Below are 23,335 nucleotides of genomic sequence, written 5' to 3' on the forward strand. Positions count from 1 at the left end.
GTAATTATATGTTTACCAATCCAAAGTACATCTAAAGATGTTGAGACATTTTACCGAAGACAAGATTCATTCTTTGAGTACGTTAAAGGATGTCCAACAATGCACTCTAATATCATTTCCTACCTGAATATGAACTATTATTAGTTCCGAAATACCACAATTAAATGCATAAGTGCATTATATCATATTGTTAGCTATAAGTGATTATTTTTTTTATATATTTATCGGCACGTGTCCGGCTAAGAGACATCGGAATGGGTTCAAACATATATTTCAGGTATGAAAGATATGTGTTTATATTTTACTAACTCATCAAAACAAGTTTTGTTAGTCTTGTCATGCAGAGAAACACAACAGGGTATCAATACAATAGTATATGGTTACAAGATGACACAAAAGAAGGTTTCACGTGAAGGGACGAAGATCATGCAACATTGTTCAACTTAACAATTCGTATGTCAAGGGACGAAGACACAAATGATTAAGTAAAAGTTTTGAAGCTTTCACAGAAGATTGATATTTACCATTTTAACGAATATATAAATTAGGGGGAGACAATACGCGCTGCACTCTTTTTCCCTTAGCTATGGTTTTGTCCCACTGGGTTTTCCTAGCAAGGTTTTTAACGAGGCAGCATCCCGAAGCGTATGAAGTTGATAACCAAGGGGGAGTGTTATGAATAATAATTATTATGGTTATCAACACCTAAAATAGATTTGGCTTCTTCTTCAAGTTTTCTCATCCCTATATAATATTCTATTGTATCTCATTATATTCTACACATAATTAATGAAATCTTCATCTTTCTCCCTACATGTCTTTCTCTTATTGTTTGGCTATTAGGCTAGTTTCACAACAATAAGAGTAAATGTTGTTATTTTCTAACCACAAAACTTGTTTTTTCCTGTCCCACATCAAGTAAACTGGAAGCACTGATGGTGCTTATAAGTTATATTAGAAGAGAATCCAGTAGAAGCTTCTTAAAACAAAAATGGCCCATTGGCAGAATATTATAATAGCTTGTTGGTTATTGGTCAATTAAAATTTGACTTAAATAGGCATAACCAGCAGTGCAGTCAGGTTTAAAAAACACTGTTATGATTATATCCAAAATCTGATTTCTAATACTTTATACAACTTGACCACTCAAAGCCTCCAACAATCCTTTTTTAACTATTTACTACCTTGGAACCTGAAGTTTGCCCATTTAGCTGAAGTTTGCCCCTTTAGCTTATTTTCTATAAGTTTGATAACACCTAGCCTGCCAAATTATCAATAAGCCCCAAAACTAAGATGTTAGAAAAGAAGACAAGACAGGTGGTAGGTGCTTACTAATAGAAAAGAAAATAATGTTTTTAAGTTTGTGTTTTTTTATGTATTACTTCTGCAGGCCCATGTATTCTGACATATGGGCTTAGTTCTCCAACCATTATTTATCTCAAATAAGAGGGGCTACAAACTTGGTAAGATTAGTAAAAGGTCTTACTTCCTGCATACACCGAGTATGGAATGAGTTTGGTGATTAGTTATGCATGTCCACAACTTATAGGCCTCTTAGCACTCATAAACAAATCATGACATCTGGCAGTTCCAAATCCTAGGTTTAGTCTACTTATGATCAATCCATCTTTGATTTGAGTGAATTTTTGGAAGCAATGACTACACAAGAAAAAAAAAATACTGTTAGTATTAAATTCATCAACCTGCACGCCATGATGATTAACTTATTTGACAATTTCAGATCAGTTTGGATTTATTGAATTGATATTCTAATAAAGTGTAACTCGGATCAAGTAATAGATAACTGAATTCAGTTGACGCCAATTCAAATCAAATATTGTCAAAAAACTAAAATATCAAATGTAAACAGAGAGAGAAAATAGAATTTCTATTCTCAGCAACTGCACAGATATATAATGAAAATCCCAGTCCGGTTAACATATGGGTTTAACTAGCATTGGTAAATGGTAATACAAATTAAGACATCAAGTAATCAAAGGGGATTCTTTAGCACTATTTTTTGCACTTTTTTGAAGTAACAATGTACTCATATTGAATAATACTTACATTGGTTTGTTGGATGAATGCAAGCAATATCATTCTGGTAGTTTAAAAAATAGGAGAACTTCCTGTGTTTATTCTGATGCAGGGGATATGAGAGATGCGGGACCAATAGGAGGAGCCTCTTCTACGACACCTTCCTTCTAGACGTGGGCAGTCATCGATATTTAACCTCAAAAGTGCAGGCAGCAGAAATTCTGGTAGATCCCTGATATTTGGGCAATCATTTAAAGAGAGATGTTGGAGGGAGATGAGGTGTCGGAGTCCCACTGAGAGTGATTTTAGTTTCTTAAACCCAGATATCTGAAGAGAAGAAAGAGATGAAGGAATAAGACATGACAACTGATTACTACTGCTCACACCATCTTCTCCTGACAGATCGCCAAATAACCTTAGGTTGGCAAGTGAGGTTGGGAAATTCTGTGGGCCCCACTCTAAGATGGGCTTCTTCAAACCCCCTATTGCAAGGTTATGTAATTTTGGAGGCCAAAATCCACGAGGAAAGGAAGCGTCTATACATGGGCATTTGGCTATTACCAAATCTGTTAACGAGGTGAGATTAGGCAATTCATGGTCCGGAAACGACTCTAAATTTGGACATTTGTCTATTGCCAAAGAGGTGAGATGGATGAAGTGACTCAATTCAATGACGGTTGTCAGATTCGGCCAATCAATTAACAATGCATATTGAAGCATTGGCATGCTTTGTTTATTGATAAACACGCTACTGTTATCTCCTCCTAACTCCTTGTCTAACAGTTTGTCACATGAATAAATGAAGAGAGACTTGAGCTTCTGCCCTTTTGTTGGGAATGAAACTGATGTAATGGAAGGACAAAAAGAGATCTGCAAGAACTCAATGTTATTTGGACACCTGCAATGCTCCATACTATCACATTTTAATATCTCTAACGTCCTTAGAGTTGTTATGAGGTTGCTCCCACAATCCTCTTCCTCTGTTGTCTCTCCTAATCTCACCAACTTTTGACAATTCCTGACTTTCAGGTATCTTATTTCATTACAGTCATGTAAGATTAATTCTTCAACTTCCCGAAGGTACTCCATAACACCATTCCACACCACATCATTAAGCCCTAGAACGGATACTATTTTCAACTTGCGGACTGATGAAGCTGCTTGAACGACCCTTCTCAGCACACCACTATCACAGTCTTGTATTTCTAAATCATTTAATGAAGGTAGTTCCGTAAGTGACACTTCAGCCAGAACTGGACAGTTATTAATAACAAGTTTTTGAAGGCATGGAAATGACGCAGCCCCAGTATCGGTTGACCATACTTCCAACCTCTTCATGTTTTTTATTTCAAGAATTTTAAGTGAGGGGAATGGAAGATCAGTCCCAGTTAAATCCGAACCCACATTTTTTATATCATCCATGCCTTCAATAAACAACTCCTTACGTGACGGTAACTGCCCAAGTGGTGGTACAGATGTACAGGTTTTACAGCCATGTATAGACACATTAATCAAATGAAGAAAGGACGGATCCCCAACCCAATTAGGAAACTCTAGACCCCCATATGACACTATTCCAAGTTTTGTCAAACTATCATTACAAGGCTTCAACGCACCCATGACCTCCTTTTCAAGAATTTTTTTTCGAGAGCCATCAAATACGTCACTCCATTCTAGCTCTAACTCGGTTAGCCTCTTTTGCGATAAGTTTGCCTCCTGTGCATGCATTGCCATTTCCACTTTGTCCAACCCCTAACATGAGTCTTCCCGTGCAGATTTGTGAAGTCTTTAAGCTCTTTAATCGCAAGGCCATCTCGTCCAATAATGATCTTGGAGAGAGTTTGTAAGCTTTTCAAGCTGTCAATCCCTAAGGGCATCTTATTCAAAAGCGGAGTACCCCTAATGTCCAAATGCCGCAAGTTTTTGAGCCTTGAAAAGTTGTTGGGCTACTTATGTAATATGATGCATTCATAAAGGATTAATGACTGTAAATTGTAAAGATTACTGACATTTTCTGGTAAATTTGTGATTGAGGTCCGAGATAAGTTAAGATACCGCAAGTGCTTCAAAATGCCAATGGTTTGTGGTACCTCATATATAAAAGAACCACTCAAACATAGAACCCTTAATAATGGTAATTTGGGAAGCAAGTCAACTAAAATCTTACTAGATACGTTGACATAGTCCCAACTATCTTCCGTTTCAATTGACACTGCTAAGAATGTTCTCAAACTTTTAGCTCCTTCCAATGCCTTGAACTTCGAGTAAGCTACATATTCCTCACGAACAAATGACATATGGTGGTACTTTTCCAAACCTTCCTTCCTAACATCCATCACCATCCCATTGTCTACTCTTAGAAAGAATTCTCCAGCGACAGATGTGGCTAAGTCATTTAGCAAATCATGCATCATGAATAACGATTTGTCATCAGGTGCATGTTGAAACAACGACCTTGAGAACAACTCTTCAAAATATTCAACACCTAATCGTTCCATTGACTTGCTTGATGATGGCTGGTTCAGATAACCTTCCGCCATCCAAAGTAAAATTAAATCGTCTTTGTCAAACATATAGTCCTTGGGGAACAAGGAGCAGTATGCAAACAACTGTTTCAAACAGGAAGAAAGGTCATGATAGCTTAGTCTAAGAGCCGGTATAACCTTAGATTTTTCTCCTAACCTCCAAATCTCGCTATTCAACAGCTCCTTCCACTCTTCTTCTTCTTTGTTCTTTGTCCTCAATAACCTTCCAAGTACTGTTAAAGCTAAAGGCAAGCCATCACATTTTTTCACGATGCCTTCACCATGTGGTCTGAGCATTGGATGTGAATCAAAGTTAATTTCACCCAACGCATGTTGAGCAAATAAAGACATCACATCGTCATGTGATAGAGTCTGCAGGTGGTTTAGATGATTGTAACCCATCTTTTTGAGCAGTTGCTCCTTTCGAGTTGTCATTATAATTTTACTTCCGGGAATACACTCATGAAATGGGCTCACTAGTGTCTCCCAGTCTTCATAACTTTCACTCCAAACATCATCTAGTACAATTAAAAATCGTTTTTCCTTGAGTTGATTTTTAAGATCTACTTGAAGTAGATTTAAATCTGTGAATTCCTTGTTTTCCCCCTTTACAGATTGCAAGATCACTTTGCTTATATTAAATATATCAAACTGATCAGACACACAAACCCAGGCCTTGAGTTTGAAGTGCTTCTTAACTTCCTCATCATCGTACAAAAGTCTAGCTAGAGTGGTTTTGCCTAACCCGCCCATACCAACTATGGGCACGATGCTAAAGTTCTGATCACATGATGGCCCGTCCTCAAATAGCGTCACGAGCAATTCCTTCTTTTCTTTTTGCCGGCCAACAATACCGGATGTATCTACCAAAGAGGTCTGATAACTTCTTTTTGGCTTTTCACCTTTTACAATCAAACCTAGACGCGCATTTTCGTTTAACAGGTCTTCAAATTTGGTTGTAATATCAACTAACTTGTGATGCATCCTCTGACTTAGTGATAAATTTGTGAAACAAGTTGGAGCAAGCCTTCTTACCTTGCTGGTGATGGCTCCAGATTGCTGGCCTAACTCACGGCGCATAGCTTCAGTTGCTAGGTGATCAAGTACATCATCAATGTCATAAGCCAGATGTTGGAGACCATTGAGCCACTGCTTAACAGCTTCATCAGTAATTTCCTTCTGAGAAGCATCATTAAGCAGAGACTGGATCTGGGTCAGTGTCTTCTCAAGCTTGTTGAGCTCTGAATGAATTCCTTGGGACCGAACATATGTCTTGACGGCTTCAGAGGCCAGCTTCTGTAAAACAGATTTCAGGAGTTCAATGGCAATGATTTCAGACATTGTTAGTTTAATCTGTGGTGATTGGTGATGAAGGAAACTCTGTATAACAAAGATATATGTTAATGGAATTATAAGGGTATGGAAGGAAAGACAGGGTTTCAGAGGCTGCTGTTTATAGTTCCTTTAGCCAATGATTTGGTACCATCCATGAACTTGCCCATATATGTTTTAATTAATTTCTCTTTTTACAATATTATCTTAAAATAACTCTCTTGTAGCTAATAATAAATATAATAAGTTATATTCAAATATAACATAATTACAAATTTAATAGCATGTTAAAAATACTATCATATTTTTTACATAATTTCAAATGAAATTCGATAATTAGACACCATGCATATAGCTAAACATATATAGCACACGCAACACACTAAAATAAGTATTACTTTTATCACTTTCAAAGACACATAAGCTGATAATCTTTTATTAACAAATCATTTTTAATAAAATTAATTATAGTTTTTAATTAATAATAATAATAATAATAACAATTGTAATATTTTATTTTAATGATAAAGAAGGGTGGCCAGCCTAGCTTCCTTATCCTGGAGCCACCATATTGGAAAAATAAAACAAAACAAAAAACAAGTTGAAGCTGCATTATTGAAAAAGGACATCTAACTTACACCCACGGTCTACACTGAAGCAGGCTTTGTTGATGGATTATAAAAAGAATAAGAATGATTATTGTATTTTATTATTATAATGATCATTTATATAAATAATAAGATGTGTGTTATAATATACAAGTATGATATATGAATACACACATGTACCAGAATGGCACTATGTAAGCACATTGCGCCTCGTGTACGAAAAGCTTGAGCTTAACGCCTCAGTTATAGACCATATTGCTTTTGTGGTGCTTCTGGCCTTTTTAAAACCAGCCAATATTATTTGTGCAGGATAATCTATTATCAGGATTCATAAGAAATAGAAGTAACTAATTTAGGATTTATTTCATTAATACAACTAAATTACTTGCACAACTAGATTGGCTCTCAGTCACATTTTCCCACTAGTCATTTACTAGCAACTTGCTCAATAATATTCAAGTGGACCTTGTTTGTTTCACACTAGTCATTTTACTAGCAACTTGTTCAGGACATATTATTAATGGGCCTGATTTGTGTTTAACAGCTAATGAACTAATCTTATGCATATCAGATCAAAACCCGAAGCATAGACCCTATTTCATAAATAGAAAACGCACCTGAATCGAGAGTATGCTACATGGTGATGAACCTATTGAGATTTCTCTTTGTTTCGAGCCATGGTAAAATTGAACTGCACACAGACACTAGCTTGATTGTGTTAACGTTGAAGGCAAAATCTTCCATGCATATGTGTAACTATCATTCTTAGTCCTCAATCTTCTACCTTTTTGCACTTTCCTTCCATCACTTTTTGTACATAAGTGAATTAGTTTGTATTAATTTATGATACAGTAAAAAACCTAGAATGCATGTGAGACAAAGATGAAAAATGACATTACACACAGACGTTCTGTCACAATTTCATTTACCTTTTTTTGTCATTCACTCGTGAATTTGTTGTCTATTAGCTTCAGTAGTTGTTGTTGTTGTTGTTGTTGTTGTTGTTGTTGTTGTTATTATTATAAGCATGTTTGTGTGACGATATTACTTAGCTAAACAATAATATATATTTCTAAAAGAAGAATCAAGAAGCAAGCATAAAGCAAATAAGATTCTGTCATGGCCTGATTATCACATCGGATCTTAGCAGGTCAATATTTCAGTTTGACTAGTAATCATGCTGCCAGATCCTCCATGAAGCGCATTAGTACTTAATATCTAAATGGCTTTCTTACTCTATATCTTTAAAAGCATACGGAAACAACAAATCGTAAAAGAAATTCAAATTTCATAGGGACAATAAGATTAAAGAAGGATATTACTTATATCCAACAAAGCACTCTATTTGTCTCCAAAAACATAACAGCAAAAGCGCATTTATTTACAAACTACAATGAGCTAACAATGCTCTCATTGGTCAAGTTATTAAGCAGCAGGTGGCCTGAGCTCATGATCATGAGACGTATCACACGTCGATTGAGGTATATACTGCCACATTGGAATGTAACCGTATCCTGGAAAAACGGGCATCTTGTGTGCCCCAGCCTGAAATGCAGCCGGATGCGGTGCCATGTATCCAGGTGGTGGAATGTTATTGGCCATGGCTTTGACCTGCTGCTCAATTTTTGCTTTTACCGCCTTTAAAACAAGTTTCTCTTCTCGAAGCTCGTTCTTCTCTGCCTATCGTTAGAAATTAATTAAAAAAACATTAAGAAAGTTCGTTTGCTGTCAATTAATACTAACCTTTAATGTTTTAATTTCTTCTGATAGTTTATCATTCATTTCTTTGAAATCCTGTGATTCAGATTTGAGCTGATTCAGCACTCGGATAGCATCTCCAAGAATAGCTAACTTATCAGTAGTGACGGGTCGATCGGGTTCCAAAGTAGAGCTTAATTCTATGAACCTGTGAAAAGAAATAATAATATTTCATCAATAAAACCATATCATGAATCATTTTATTATATAAGAGAATGGAAATCAACTTGATTATTTTCATCGACTTAGTGATCAATTATCAATATATACACAAATATAAATCAAAACTGCGGGAATAAATCCAAAGAAATAAGCTATCATCAAACCTAGTTAAGACTATCTAAATATAAAATAAGAGTTACAATATTTGAATTTGAATTATTTCTTTGGAGGGAGAATATTATCTCTAAAATATATTATTGTTAAAGCATATACCGAGTATAAAAAAGACCAGATAACGATTATTTCTTGTACTTGGGTTGTTGATTTACACGCTGGCTAGACTTAAATTCTGATTCTAAGATCTAGAGATGACAAAATGGGTGGTTTGTTAAAAGGTTAAAGCGGCCAACTTTTCAGTTTTGGCCCAAAACCATAACAATAACCGAACTTTGGGTTAACCACAAAATGATAACCAATCGGTTATGGTTAATCTGTTTTACATGTTGATTTGATTCAGTTATGAGTCAGTTAACCATGAACTAGATTTGGTCAGGATATGTTTGGGCTTGACTAAAAACAGCCCAAAACAATGTGATTCCCCTGAAAGTTTGGGCATTTAACGTTTTAACCACTTAATAAATTGCTATTAGACATTTGGGCTTGAATAATTTGAGTTGCCATTTTAAATTCGTATATATTGGGTCGGTTCCGTTAACCGTGGTTTAGCTAAATCTCGACTCAGGTTGGTTTTGTTGGAGATGGAAATATGATCAACCATAACCGACCCACTAATTTAGGTTTTAAGAAAAAACAACTCTAAACCGACCAATCGGTTCCTGGTTAGGTTCGATTATATCAGTTCAGTTCATCAGTTAATTGGGTTATTGGTTGGTTAATTCAGTTTTATGCACACCCCTACAGGTCAGTGAGGTTGGGTTGACCAAAAAGACTATTTTTACAAAACAAAATAAATGTTTTTAAAACCAGTCAGTGTCAAAATATGATTAAAAACTTCTTATTTGACTAATAAACAACGCTTTCAAATAAAATGATTTAGTAGGTTTTGTGCAAAGGAATACGCTCTGTGTGACTTTCAACTCATTTACTTCTAAGTAGCTTCTTTAAATTAGAGATACAATACAACACGCATATACTCATTTATAAGTAAATTAGTCAACTTTGCCCCCTCTACAAAACACATTTTTGTTAGTCTATGCTTTCAAGCACCTCAAGAAATAGACTAACTAAATATAAATAGTCTATGCTTTGCCTCTCGCGGCATGCTTTATTCTCGGCCTTGCTGCATGAGCTACCACGTCCCCTGTTAAGTAAACAAACAGTATGAAACAATTTAACATCAAATAATTACAATAACAGAGAAAAAGAAGAAACTGGCTTTTATACATGATATAAACAAAACCTCAAAATATGCAGTTGCAAAATAATGTGATAATTTGGAAAAATGATCACATGCTAACATAGCAATTGTTTGAGTCATGAGTTTAACTATATGATTAAATACCTTTTCCTTGAACATTCTTTCTCCGCACTCTCCTTCTCCGGTAGTGCAAGCGAACCGTCAATCGTGACCGCAGCACTGCAATAGCATACCAGCATTTAATCAAACACTTGGTGTTCATACATATTACCCTAATTAACCCAGCTAAGAATCTCAATAAATAAGCATACAACCAACTGTCACCTACAATATCCAAGATTTTACTATCATATACACATATTAACACCTGCAAAATCCTCAATTTGGCAATTCACAATTTGCACTCACTCAACAACAATTCAACCTTAGAATCTGAACCCAGAAATCAAATACCTATATCTGCATTAAAAAAAAAAAAGAATTAATTACCTCTGTTCAGCCCAGTAAAGATCAGTGGATGCGACGTCGTTAATTAGATCATTGTAATCGATTAAATCCCAATTAGTATAATCAAAAGGATCCATTTTTATGTTGAATTTTTCTGCTGATTTTTGCAATTAAACAAAAAAGTTGGAATAAATGATATTTGGCCGGTGGCATGTTGATTTATTATCCAATGGGGATATGCCACGTAGAATGTGTAGTCGCATAAGTTATGGTAGTGATCTAATTGTCTAAATTGGGATTTGGGTGACAAGTAAAATGATATAAAAGTTTTGAAGATAATGTATTTTGTGCGTTTGTTGATTACTTAAGTTTGACCACAAGTTGAAATGTTGAATGTGAATGTTAGCTACCATGTGATCAATTTAGGGTAGGATTGGCAAGGAGTTTTTATAAGCTTTTAGGAGCTTTAAGCTTTTTCTTATAATCTAAAAGCTTCAAGCTCCAACTAATAGCGTTTAGAATGAACTACAAGCTTTTAGTATTTTAATTACTTAAATAACCTTTCAAAATAATTAAATTTAATATTATTTTTTTTAGTTATGCCTATTTTGGTCATTTATACATTTTATTAAAAGCTTCAGCTACTCTGCCAAACACTTAAATATATCTATTAGCTACAGCTACCAACTACCAGCTTCCAGCTACCAGTCACCAGCTTCTAGCTACCAGCCACCAGCTAGTTTTGCCAAACATACCCCTAGTGTTAGCTATCAAGTTGAAACTTGACTCTGTGTTCTCGAGTTAACATAATGAAAGAAAAGGAAGTTTTTTTTCCTTTCCATTTGTTTCTTTTTCCTTTATGGCTTTATGCATCCAAATCATCTTTTCTTTCCTTTTAATTCTTTTCAAATTGGAAAGAAAGATTTTACCTTCTAAAACCTCATATTTTCCTTCCATTTCTTTTCTTTCTCTTCTTAAATGAAACTAGGGAACACAAGTTTTTAACTTTCCATTCCTTTCTTTCAAAAAAAAAAGAAAGAAAGAAAAAACTTGAGAACACACGCTAAAAGTGATGTTGCCCCAACAGAATGACAAAGTAAAAGTGTGGATCTACAGGGTGTTTCTACTCTGGTAGGTCTAGGAAATAGTAGTTTTATAGTCGGTTAAACAGCTTTAAATGTTGTTTTATGTAAGGTGACTAAATATAAGAAGACGTGTCTTGACAACCAATATGAATTTATTCATTTTGCTTTTGACACTTTTATTTTCCTCGTGCCTGAAGCTGTGAAGTTACTTAGCCGAGTTTAACGGGTCATGCATAGTAATGTTATGACTCTAAGATCAGCTAATGTAGCTTTTAAAAAACCTGGGTTTCGCAATTCGAAATGGATAGCGGCACAGCTTGTTACCCGTTTGCATTCTATTTCGATGTAATCACTACTCATCATAAAATTAATTAAATAAAAAATTGGTAATTATAAATTAACGTAGTAAAAATGATTTTAGTGGCAAAGGTTTCTAGCCTAGTTTTAAGCAGAACAACACCATGCTAGTCCAGAGCAGTACTTCTCTTATGGGCTCGAGGCAAGACAGGCAACCCGCTTCGCTTCCTCAATTGCTCAAGGAAGAGTGAGTGGGAGAATTGAATCATAAGATACCGTACTTAAAAAGCTTATGATTTAATTTCGATTTTGTATGATGCCTAAAAACCAAATACCAAGTCGATTAGATATAACATATAAGGGGTGTATCTCGTTTTAATAATTATAGTATTGATGATTAGTTTTATGTAGAAACTGATATGACAAATTAAGCTTAAAGACTTCGTAAATAACAAATTAAGATGTGAACCCAACTTTACGATCATGAGGCATGGGTAACAACCATTGGGGGCAGTGGCTAAAAAGATGTTGAGCTGTCAAGCTAAATTTTTAATAGTTGAACACTTACACCCATATTTCATCAATTGTGGAGATCCAAAATCAAGTTCTTTATCTCATGTTAAACATTCAAGAGCGAGTGCACGCTCATATATGCTTAATATAGCTGCATTTCAACTCAAGCCGCAGCTCGAGTTGATAAAGATACAGATTTGCTCAGGCCGAAATGTTCAACTAGTGCTATCTTAAAGATCAGATGATTGAATGCATATGTAGATAAATATTCATACTTTATTTTAGCATTGACAAGTCATGTTCGATGTGTTCAAACAATATATTAAAAGTTCCAAATATAATTGAATGGCAACGAGTATCATATCATCAATTAGGCTTTATGTATCTGATCTTAGAGTGTGTTTATTAAGTTCTCATATCATATGTAATTCTGCCACAAACAAGTTTGTAGTTTCTGGCATTTTATCAACAAAAATTCTGAATTATAAAAAATATTTGTGTTTATTTTCAGTATGAGTATTTAACCCCTAGAGCTATGGTCTCCACTAAACTTTTGTATCGTGTTAAATATTTTCTTCTTTCATTTTCAATTTTCAAATCATCACAAATTGGCTTGTAACCGGAGGTGGACCATCCTGTCAAACCGATAACCAACTACACAATCAGTAACCGTCCCTATCTAAAATAGTGAACCAAAGCATATAGTTGAACCGCATTGCATTTCTTTTTAATTTCTACATAGAAACACGAAGTAGTTTCGGGTGAAAACAGATAAATTTACACAACTGCGTAAAAAAACAGGGGGGAGGGCCACCCTGGGCCCTCACTAACCTTCGCCGCTATATATATTTAGTTTTAATCTTCAAACTGATGTCATTCAAATTTAAAACCAATCTAACCAGTCCAATGGTCAACTCGACTAGAAATCTTGTTGTGAAAACATTAACTTTGAATACCAACTTTTATTTCACTTTAGACCTTGAAAACGTTAAATCGCCCATCTCTATTGCATATGCATATAAATAAATTTGTTAATGTCACACAAAAGTATTACACGTATAAAAAAGTATACATTGCACACATATACACGTCTCTTCAAAATTCGTTAGGAAGTATGTATTCCATATTTTCTTGTTATCTAGAACGTGTTTACTTAATAACTTAGTTCAAATCTTAATTAAAAATGAAATATATGTGGTAGAGAACTTAAGTTTTTACTCTTTTACATTAAAAAGTTAACGTTTGATTTGATATATAACTTAATGCATGTATTTGAACATTCAACATATATCCAGAGTGCTCCTCAGCCATACAAATTAAAGAAAAATAAATATAAAAAAAAGGAAGAAGAGAATTTCTTTTCAAGTCTTGTCGATCGTCTGTGATTTGAATCAAGATCTCCCCCATTCAAACCCAGGTCGTTGTCCAATATTGATCCACGTTTCAACTTATTAGATTTTTAGCAAAATTATTAATTATTTTTCACGAAAGGCCTCGTTTTATAATTCACTTTAGACCACCAAAATTGTTGGACCGGCCCTATGTAAACTAGCAAAGTAATCTTGAAAAATGTACATAAATCATAAATAATAAACAAGCTTGAAACTATACTACATGAAAAAAAGGGAAAACTAACCTTATTATTCGTAATGGATTGATTAGTAACTTCTAAGTAGGGGTGTTCATCGAATAACTAATTTTCAGGTTAATCGAATCAAATAATCCGAATAATTTATTTTTTTGCTAGTATCCGTATTCGTATTCGAATAAAAGTTGAATTATTCGATTCGAATTCTTATTCGTAGTATATGGCTATATGCTATATTCGGAATTCGATTTAATTCGTATTTGAAATTCGAATTCAAATCAAATACGAACCGAGTTCGAATAAATTCGATTTAATTCAAGTTCACTTATGCTTAAAATTTCAAAAAACAAAATCATAGTTGTAAAACACACAAATATTAGTTTAAAGTAACTACAAAACCATATGATAATAAGTTCAAAATTAAAATACAAATAGTATGAGATAAAAAATAATATGTGCTATTGGAGTTTAAATATTTTGTAATTGACACTTGTTATTTTTGGATTTGGCCCAAACAAAAAAAATACACACACATATATAAGTATTCATTTTGAATTCGAATTGAATCGAATAATAAATCATAAATTCGTATTCGGTTCGTATTTGATAATTATAATCGAATACGAATCAAATCGAATTTTGTATGATTCGAACTCAAATTAAACTCTGAACACCCCTACTTCCGAGTCAAGTGGGATTCGGTTTTAAACGGATTCAAAATCGAATGTCGAGCTAAATATTGAATATTGTCGATCGTATTGGGTAAGGATCGAACGAACATAACAGAAGTGAGCTCACAAGGAACCTGAAGGCCGATTGTTTTTTTATTTATATGTTTAAAATTCAGATTTTATTTAATTAATAATCAGGTTTTAAATGTTAGTTGGGTCATTTTTTTAAAGTAAATACCATTTTTTTTATTTATCTAGGCCACTCTCTTTATTAATTAACTAGCTTTTATCCTCCGTATTACGAGGTTTGTTATATAATTTTCGTTTCTAATCTTTATATATATTTTTTAAATTTTAATTTTATTTATTGTAAAAAAAAGTTAATAATAATATACTTAGGGTTTGATGAAGAAAGGGTTTCACAAATAAATGAATGTTATAACATGTTTAACAGCTATTTAGGTTTGGTGAGACCGATGACTCGTTTATTTTTTTTACTTTAAAATTGTTTCTTAATTATAAATAATATCTTGTTTTAAAAAAAATTTGGTTATTAATTTTTAGTATATCCCTATTTTATAGGATTTTCAAATCAAATATTAGGTAGATTAATTTTTAATATAATGAGATATTATAACCTGTTTAAGGGATATCGGGGTTTGGTAAGACTCATACTAGTGAATTCGAGTCAAATGTATGAGAAGGCTCCGTTTACAAAATAAAGCAATCTAATGGCTTGAGATGAGGATGGGAGCAACCCGAGAGATTTTAAAGGTTTCGTTTATATATATTTAAGATTTAAGATATGAGTCAATATACTAATGGGGTTGGTAGCCCATTAACAAAGACAAAGCCATTTAAAACATCAAGACGTTAGGAGGTTTTGGGTTCAAGTCTACTAAAAGACATAAATTTGTTGTTAAAAAATGGCGTCATTATCTATGTTTTAATTAATATATAATAATGATTTGGGCAATTAACTTGGCATTACTAGTTTTAGTAATTTCTTTAAAGAATCCATTAAAAAAAACTTTTATTAAAAGTTTCATAATTAGTGCGTTTAAAATTTTCGTGGGTTCAATTGCTGTAAAGGAGTGTGTTTGTATCATGTGCTCTAAATAAACCGCAAATAGATTGGAAATCCTGTCCAAAACCTCGTTTGGAAATCTCGTTAATAGAAACTAGTTCGTAACATGGTGTTAGTTGCAATTGTATATACTGCCAACAAGCTAGCAAGGCAATGGGTGATTTTATTTGATTTTATTGATACAAATATCAATAGTTTTGATACTAAAACGTTTAATATGCTAACAGCCCAGTTGACCAGGCAAAGGATGGGAAGACAAGGGGAGACCCGGGTTCGATCCCTGATGCCAACCGGGTTTTCCCTGATGCATAAAACCTGTCGTGCCTTCGGGTGGGGTGAGCGGGGGTTTTACCGGGAATGCCAAATGATCCTTAGGTTCCAGCGTGGGTCCCGATAATGTCAACCTAGTCTGGACCGAAGGTGATGGGGCCGTGAATGCGGTCACGTTATCACTAAACTAAGAAAGTCGCCGTTTAAGAAAAAAACAGCCTAACATTAACAATAATAATAAACTTAACCGTTAAGCCTAAAAAACACATTTGAACTTAAATGGAGGGTTTTGGATGAAATTCAAATGGTAACGTGAAGATCCATCATAAATATATTTCTATATAAGTTGGTGACCATCTACACATTTCAAATTAGATTTTGATTTGAATTTGCATAACCACAAACTTTCTAGAATTAGTCTTAAAACTTTTTTATATAATTAAGAAACAAATTATAGAAAAATATTATCTCTATTCATATGATACATAGTTTAATATAAATATATTATGACTAACTAGATTTGAGATTACAAAATGTTAAGTCAAATAACTGTTGAATGGATTCATGTAAAATAGACAGGATCATAGGGATGATAGGAGTCATCGAGTCAAATTGTCAAAACGACTTCTCTTAAATGTCTCAAGTCATCTAAGCTTTTTCATTAAAGGCCTTTGATTCGGTGGTGTCAGTGTGCTAAAAGAATGTCTATTTTTAAGTAGTGACTGTTTAAGTCTCGTGATGGACAAATATGTGTAGATCTAATAGTACAGTATAGAAAGTTTGAGTTAGTCATGATAAAAGTATTAATGTATTTTATAACATTATCATAGATACACAATAACAAATTAAAAAAATGTTTATTTTTTATTACACCGATTTAATACTTTTTAATTGTTATACATTTAAGATGTTACATGTGCATAAAATTCATCAGACAATACATCATCGTTTGATCTTGTTGATGGTCGAAATGACACAAAACTTTATTCAAGCTACAAAGGCAAGTCTTAATCAAATTCTCCTTCTATATATTATATTGTTATTGACTTTTTTAAGAAGATTTGTTTTATTTATTCTAATTTCAGGTATGTCTTGGGACACTAATGGGGTGGTGGTCTATTGATAAATATAAAACCTTTAAACAACTACGTTTGGGATGGGTATGTTTTTGTTACCTAGTGTTGGAATTTCTACATGAAATATAGCCATTTTATTGCGGCGCGCCGAATTATGTAAAGTAAGTGCTAAGAAGGCAACTTGTGTTAATGTTTTTATTTTTATTTTTCTAATCATAGCTTAACGTGCCAAATAATTGATAAAAATTGCTCTTCCAATCAATTTTTTCATGTTAAAAGCAAAAGTATTTTTTTGCCAACATTTGGTAAAAAGAACATACACGAACAATATACTATTCAGTTGACATTAACATGGTTTGTTGGTTTTTAAAAGTAAACGTGATATATTTACTCGACTGATATAGTGATACGTCTGATAATGACGTCGTTGTTTAGTAACACGTAAGTTTTAAATGATAAATCCGTTTTTTTTACATGTTAAAAGCTAAAGTCACAGAATAAAAAAAGTTTTTTAATTAACCAATCAGATCCTTGGATGCCCCTATTTGAACAAGAGCACTTAATATATTTAATGTGTAGGAGATTTGAATTAGTTCATTCAAGAGTAAACATACGCCAGCTGCTTCTATTTGACCAATGCTAAATATGATGTAGTGATGTAATATTATGTTTTGTTATTGTAAAAGATTAATCAATTTATACCGTTAAGTATAAGAGTATTTGGAGTTTATAAACTCATAAACTTTTTTTATATTCACATATCATCATTTACTTCAGTTACGTTCTTCTTACCAATTGAATCTAAATTTTAATCGTTAATACTTAAAAGTCTATTTCAAAGACAACTAAAATGGCATAAAGATTAAACTATATATATCTATACACACACACCGAAGTACTTCAATACATATGGCTTTGGTGTTATATTTACAAGCTACTAAGGTGATTATATTGTATAAAAGTTTCTTATCATACAAAGTCCACGTGGTGACATAATTATAAATATGAAACATAAATTACACAATCACGCAAACATACATAATTACGTCACTTATATGGTAATTATGCAATATAACATATATAATTATGTAACTTGTATAAATAACTACACAATCTAATTTCGCATGAATATAATCACGCACGTTATATGCACACCACATTTAGTGTTTTAAAAAAAAGTTGATTTTTTAAAGTATAGCAATAAAGTATTCAAATTAAAGAGAATAAAATGTTTGATTTTATATGTTAGTTTTTTTTATAAGAATATTATCCACATTTCAAAAAAAGTGGGAAAACTTCAAAAAAAATAAGAAATTGTGCATGATTTAAGTTTTTTAATTACAACTATATCAACGCATATTGGTTTTAAATTAAATCAATGACCCAAAATTCTACTTATATTATAAAAGAAGCATTGTATTTAAACCTTTTTTCTATATCTATATTCATTGATGTTCAAAATTAGCTTAAATGAATATGGTGAGATATTGTCATATTGAGCTAGAATTTATGCTTAAATTACTTGAACTCGATTGCTCTTGTTTTATTTTTATTTATTTATTTAACTTTAATAGTATTAAAAGAAATACAAATGGTAATTTTGTAACATATTTGAAATCTCCTTTTAATATATTTTAAACCACCAATAGTCCAATACACATTTCCAAGCTTCCCTCTTCCTAATGGTATTTAAACAAGCCAACGAGACAAACAAAACAAATCAAACTCAATGGATTCTTCTCTTTCACCGGAAACGGAGTTAACCAATTCCCTTCCTTTCAACGAAAATGATTCGCAAGAAATGCTTTTATTCGGCATCCTAACAAACGGCTCATTTTCGGACAAAGCCACCTCAATGCAAGCACCTGACAAAATCACCCAGTTTAGAGGCGTTAGGCGTCGGCCGTGGGGGAAGTATGCGGCCGAGATAAGGGATTCAATGAGGAATGGGGTGCGGGTGTGGTTGGGCACGTTTGATAGTGCGGAAGCAGCCGCTTTGGCTTATGATCAGGCTGCTTTATCCATGCGAGGCTCTTTGGCAATTTTGAACTTTCCTGTAGACCGAGTGAGGGAATCGTTGCGAGAGATGGCGGTGGAATGTGGTGGTTCGCCGGCATTGGAGGTGAAGAAGAGGCATTTGATGAGGAAGAGAGGTGGTGGTGGTGGTAAGAAGAGAAGAAGAGAGATGATGGGAGAAAAGAAGGTGGTGTTTGAGGATTTAGGAGTTGACTATTTGGAAGAATTGTTGACATTTTCAATTGAAAGTAAGAGTTAGCTTGTATTTTTTTTTTATAACACATGTATTTTCTTGTAAAAACATAAAAATTTTATCAAGAGTGGAAAACCTCGAATTTGTTAGGATAGTTGTCATAAACTTCTATCTGTGGTTAATTTCGCACTTTTATTCATATGTTAGCATGGGTATGATTAACATATATATATTGTTCTCAATAAACAAATAATTGTAAGTTTATAAATTTCATAAGTTGGTTACTATTTAAAGCTTCAAATGAGGTATACGAGGAACCAACTCCGTGATAGGTATGTACACCTTCGTCGACAGTGTTAGGAAGATGCTGAACAAACAGGCCATCGATACCCTTTGCCCTTTCTCATTCGCCACCACTCTTGCTATACACTTTTTCAGTTTATCATCTGAAACCTAACAATGGAAACTTGCCTATAACAGATCACCAATGTTGACCATTTGTCAATGTTGACCAAAAAGTCAATGGGTGTCAACGATGGGATTTTGGTACACGCAAGAGGCAAGATGAGGTCTACTGATAGTTATATTGGGTTGGGCCATTTGGGCTTGGAATAATCTTCTAAGTTACATAATGGGCTGCTCCCTTGTAAAATAAGAGCCTATGAGGTATATTTGGGCAGTTCAAATATTGAGTCATGGCCCATGGCTAGGATAAGTTATTATTGAACAGATCATAAGCCCAGGAAGATGTATTGGTATGAGATAAATTCTTGGTGGGACTGGGCCATGATAGTGCATGACTGTATGCCGTAAGTCATATCGGGCCAATGTCATATGCACTATTCATGGTAGTCGTTGCCCACTTGCCCGTTGGGTAATCGAAAAGCTCATGATGGTAAAATGTGTTGTATTTAATAGCATTTGGGCCAGATTATAATATGATAATATGAGTCCATATTCTGTTGGGCCAATATTAGCACTTACTATTAGAGGTGTTAAAAAAACCGGTTTGGGACCGGTTTTAGGCAAACCGAACCGAACCGGTTTGGGTTTAAAATAGGTTTCACCCAAACCGACCCACACCGCCAGTTTCAGGACCGGTTCCCCTTAAGATCTACCAAACCGGAACCGAATGGGTTTGAGGAAAACCGGTTTCACCCAAACCTACAGTTTCAGGACCGGTTCCCCTTAAGATCTACCAAACCGGTTTTAACACCGAACCGGTTTGAGGAAAACCGGTTAAACCGATTTTTAAACCGGACCGAACCGACGTGACCAGGGCGGCCTATGCTGCTTCTAAACCGGTTTATAAATCGAACCGGTTTGAGTTAAACCGGTTTTGACCTGCTGTTGACCAAACTGGTTCGGTTTGGGTTTAAAACCAGTTTTGTACACCTCTACTTGCTATTGGGATAAACAAGAGATGGACAAAAAAACCAACCCGGCCCAATAACAACCCAAAACTAGTTTGGGCCAAACCGGTTTCCAAACTGACCCAACCCGTAGGTTCATATAATGGTTCAGACTTCGAATAATCAAGACCCATTTTTTAATTTTTTTTCAAATGACCGAATCAGTTTGATAGGTTTGAACATTTTTCCTCATAAACCATTTTATAACACAAACTAGTTTGAACTAAACGGTTTTTATAAGCAATTGACTAAACTGGTTTGGTTTATAATTCGAACCAGCTTGTACTCTCAAACCGGTTTTGTACACCTCGAGGATAACCTAACGTTATGATGACAAAATACAAAAACATATTTACCCATTCCAAAATGTCTTCTTTAGCTAGAAAGATTTATACTATCTTCTCCCACCAAAGGTTTATAGAACTTGTTTGTATCACTAAAGTACTAGACCAAATGCTATAGGGTCAAAATTCCTCGCTGACCATATATTAATATTGATTATCAATGTAAGCATGGGTGTGATTAACATATATATAGTTTTCCATATACAAGTAATATAAGCTTGTACATAACTACATATATAAACTTTTGTAGACATAATAAACATATAATTATAAGCTTGTACATATCTAAACTTGTGTAGACATTAAAGCTTAAAATGAAGTAAACGGGGAACACCATTAAGACCCTTAGAGAAGGAATACCGCATGTAGTCATGAGCGGTGGTCTCCCTGTACCTCGCTGGGTTCTCATCAGAAACCAACTCCTTGATCGGTCCGTAAACCTTTGTCGACGCCGCTAGGGAGGTGCTGAAAAAACACGCCACGGACACCCTCGGCCCTTTCACGTTTGCTAACACTCTGTGCTCCACACTTTTCAACTTGTCATTCGTGATCATCTGAAACCTAACAAAATTTTAGACTATAGTTCTGAATTTCAAAAAAAATCAAGATCCAATGATTATGACCTTTAGATATTGTACTATTTTATTGAATGAAATTAATCAGTTCAGGATTTTACACAGGGTCTCTTTGAGAATCGTGAAAAATTATTTTGCCGAAGGTGAAATTTTTTTGGGTCTTATTGAGTTGAGTAATTGGGTTTAAACATTAAGAGGTGTTTGGGATTACATATTTTTGCCTTTTTATGACTTGTAACTTATTAAAAAGTTAAAAAAAGCGTTTAGGTTTGCTTAATATGTGAGAGGAAAAGTTATAAGTCACAAGGTTGTAACTTATGGCTTTTCCATAAGTCATAAGGAGGTAAAAATAAGGAATCCCAAACACTTCCTAAGAATACTTTTTTTTTCCAAAAAAATATATATAATCAATATTAAAAAATAAATAAATCGGGCCTATCAGGGTATCGGGCCGGGGTCCGTCGACCTCCCGGCCCTGCCTCATAGTTGGCCTTGATTTATCATCTTACAAAACTTGCCTGTAAGAGATCACCGATATTGATCACAAGAGCACCAGGAGTTGGTGGAACATCAATCCACTGATTTTGATGAAGTATTTGCAGCCCTCCAATTTGGTCTTGTAGAAGGACCGTGAGAAAACCGGCGTCGGTGTGTTTGGTTGTGCCCATGGTTAAATCTGGTTGGGGACATGCAGGATAACAATGGCCTAAGAACGCCAGCCCCTTGTCACAGCCCATATCTCCTAAGTAATCTTGTTTCAGACCTAAGCCCTCCGAGATCAATCCAAATAGTAAGCCGCCTAGTTTCAACACATGATTCGAGTACTCGATTTGAATGTCTCTGCAAACCTCTGGCAATTCTTCTGGAGGCGGAGGTGAGGGCGCCATGAACGAAAGAAATGTGTCTCTCCAGTTGGCAGCAGGGGAAGTATACAGATCGAAATTACTATTATACACCACTGTTTTGGTATTATCTCTCGTGTAAAACCTTTTCTTTATTTCCAAGTCTTGTTCGTGAAATCTACGAACTCCTTGAAGCATCTCATGCATCACAGTCACCGGGATTCCATGATTCACTATTTGAAAAAACCCGAGGTTTTCCGAGGCTGCACGGATGTTATCCACCGTTGATGCTCTATCGGTGGATGCAAGGTCTATGACTGGAAAGTCGAAAAGAGTGGAAGATTTGGGAATCGTTTCTGGTTGATTGATGAAGATGCGAGGGACTTGTTGAATACCGGCATTGACGAGGCCTTGGACGCCTGATTTTGTTTCGTCGAAAGCTTTCAGTTCGGCTGCTCGATCATGGGGTACTGTGGTTGTCACCATGTTTGTGAATTGTGTCATGTTACTATGCAAAGATTTTTTCTATAAATGGATGTACGCAGTCAACTATTTTGACTTTATCCGTTAAGGACCAAAAATATCAAAGTATCAAACCATGGCCCAAACATATCCGGCTGTGATTTCTATATATTATTTCAAAATATCTATGATTAGTCATAACTCATAACACAAAGTTTGTCTTCAAATTATCCAAAATTTTCCATGAACCTAGTGGCGACGTTTGCACGAAAACATCCCGATAGGATCTCGATACCTATAGATGAAAATGGCTAAATTTACACGAGCAAAATTAAAAAAAAAAAAAGAAAAAGGAGGGGGGTTTCAATGCTTTGATTCAAAAGTAATGACAAAATCTTTATTTGTTTTATACTTGCTCATTGATTCTTCGTTTAGACTATTTACATTCGATTATCAAGTAATATCCAAGTAATATCATCACGCAAACATGTTTATAGCAGCAATACTATATTCCTCTTCACACTCATATAGTCCTAATAAGGGGTGTTCACGGTTCGGTTGAAAATCGTAAAACCGGTCATCGGTTCGGTTTTACGGTTGTTTTTTTAAGTTTCGGCCGGTCGGTGTCAATAATTTCAAACCGTAGCAAACGGTTTG

The 23,335-nt window shown here is 34.4% G+C and overlaps 2 protein-coding genes and 2 pseudogenes across 2 annotated transcripts; 1 reads left to right on the forward strand and 3 right to left on the reverse strand.

The window, feature by feature from the left end:
- Positions 1–2,109: 2,109 nt before the first annotated feature.
- LOC143566669 (putative disease resistance RPP13-like protein 1) lies at positions 2,110–6,235 on the reverse strand (annotated as a pseudogene).
- Positions 6,236–7,767: 1,532 nt separating this feature from the next.
- On the reverse strand, positions 7,768–10,384 carry LOC143566650 (transcription factor bHLH104-like). The gene is made up of 5 exons (XM_077053290.1): positions 10,290–10,384; positions 9,945–10,019; positions 9,672–9,743; positions 8,246–8,414; positions 7,768–8,182 (listed from the first exon to the last, which is right to left on the reverse strand). Exons 1-5 carry the CDS (start codon positions 10,382–10,384, stop codon positions 7,928–7,930), a joined length of 666 nt encoding a protein of 221 aa, XP_076909405.1. The 3' UTR covers positions 7,768–7,927.
- Positions 10,385–17,252: 6,868 nt separating this feature from the next.
- On the forward strand, positions 17,253–19,109 carry LOC143566670 (ethylene-response factor C3 pseudogene; annotated as a pseudogene).
- A 1,863-nt stretch (positions 19,110–20,972) lies between these two features.
- Positions 20,973–22,727, reverse strand: LOC143566658 (1-aminocyclopropane-1-carboxylate oxidase homolog 1-like). Its single transcript, XM_077053296.1, has 2 exons — positions 21,893–22,727; positions 20,973–21,353 (listed from the first exon to the last, which is right to left on the reverse strand). The coding sequence occupies exons 1-2, from the start codon at positions 22,718–22,720 to the stop codon at positions 21,102–21,104; spliced, it is 1,080 nt and encodes a 359-aa protein (XP_076909411.1). The 5' UTR covers positions 22,721–22,727; the 3' UTR covers positions 20,973–21,101.
- Between the last annotated feature and the right edge of the window lie 608 nt (positions 22,728–23,335).

The sequence above is a fragment of the Bidens hawaiensis genome, unplaced genomic scaffold (genome assembly GCF_021521415.1).
Source record: "Bidens hawaiensis isolate Kalapana, Puna unplaced genomic scaffold, B.hawaiensis_p1.1 tig00023035_1, whole genome shotgun sequence".
NCBI classification, from domain to species: domain Eukaryota; kingdom Viridiplantae; phylum Streptophyta; class Magnoliopsida; order Asterales; family Asteraceae; genus Bidens; species Bidens hawaiensis.

Excerpts from the sequence above, each read along its gene's own strand:
- LOC143566650 (XM_077053290.1), bottom strand. The coding sequence starts at position 10,384 with ATGGATCCTTTTGATTATACTAATTGGGATTTAATCGATTACAATGAT. Across the intron at positions 10,020-10,289 it reads CTTTACTGGGCTGAACAGAG|TGCTGCGGTCACGATTGACG; the intron begins GTAATTAATTCT and ends ATGCTATTGCAG. Across the intron at positions 8,183-8,245 it reads AAGAAATTAAAACATTAAAG|GCAGAGAAGAACGAGCTTCG; the intron begins GTTAGTATTAAT and ends TTCTAACGATAG.
- LOC143566658 (XM_077053296.1), bottom strand. The coding sequence starts at position 22,720 with ATGACACAATTCACAAACATGGTGACAACCACAGTACCCCATGATCGA. Across the intron at positions 21,354-21,892 it reads ATATCGGTGATCTCTTACAG|ATGATCACGAATGACAAGTT; the intron begins GCAAGTTTTGTA and ends GTTAGGTTTCAG.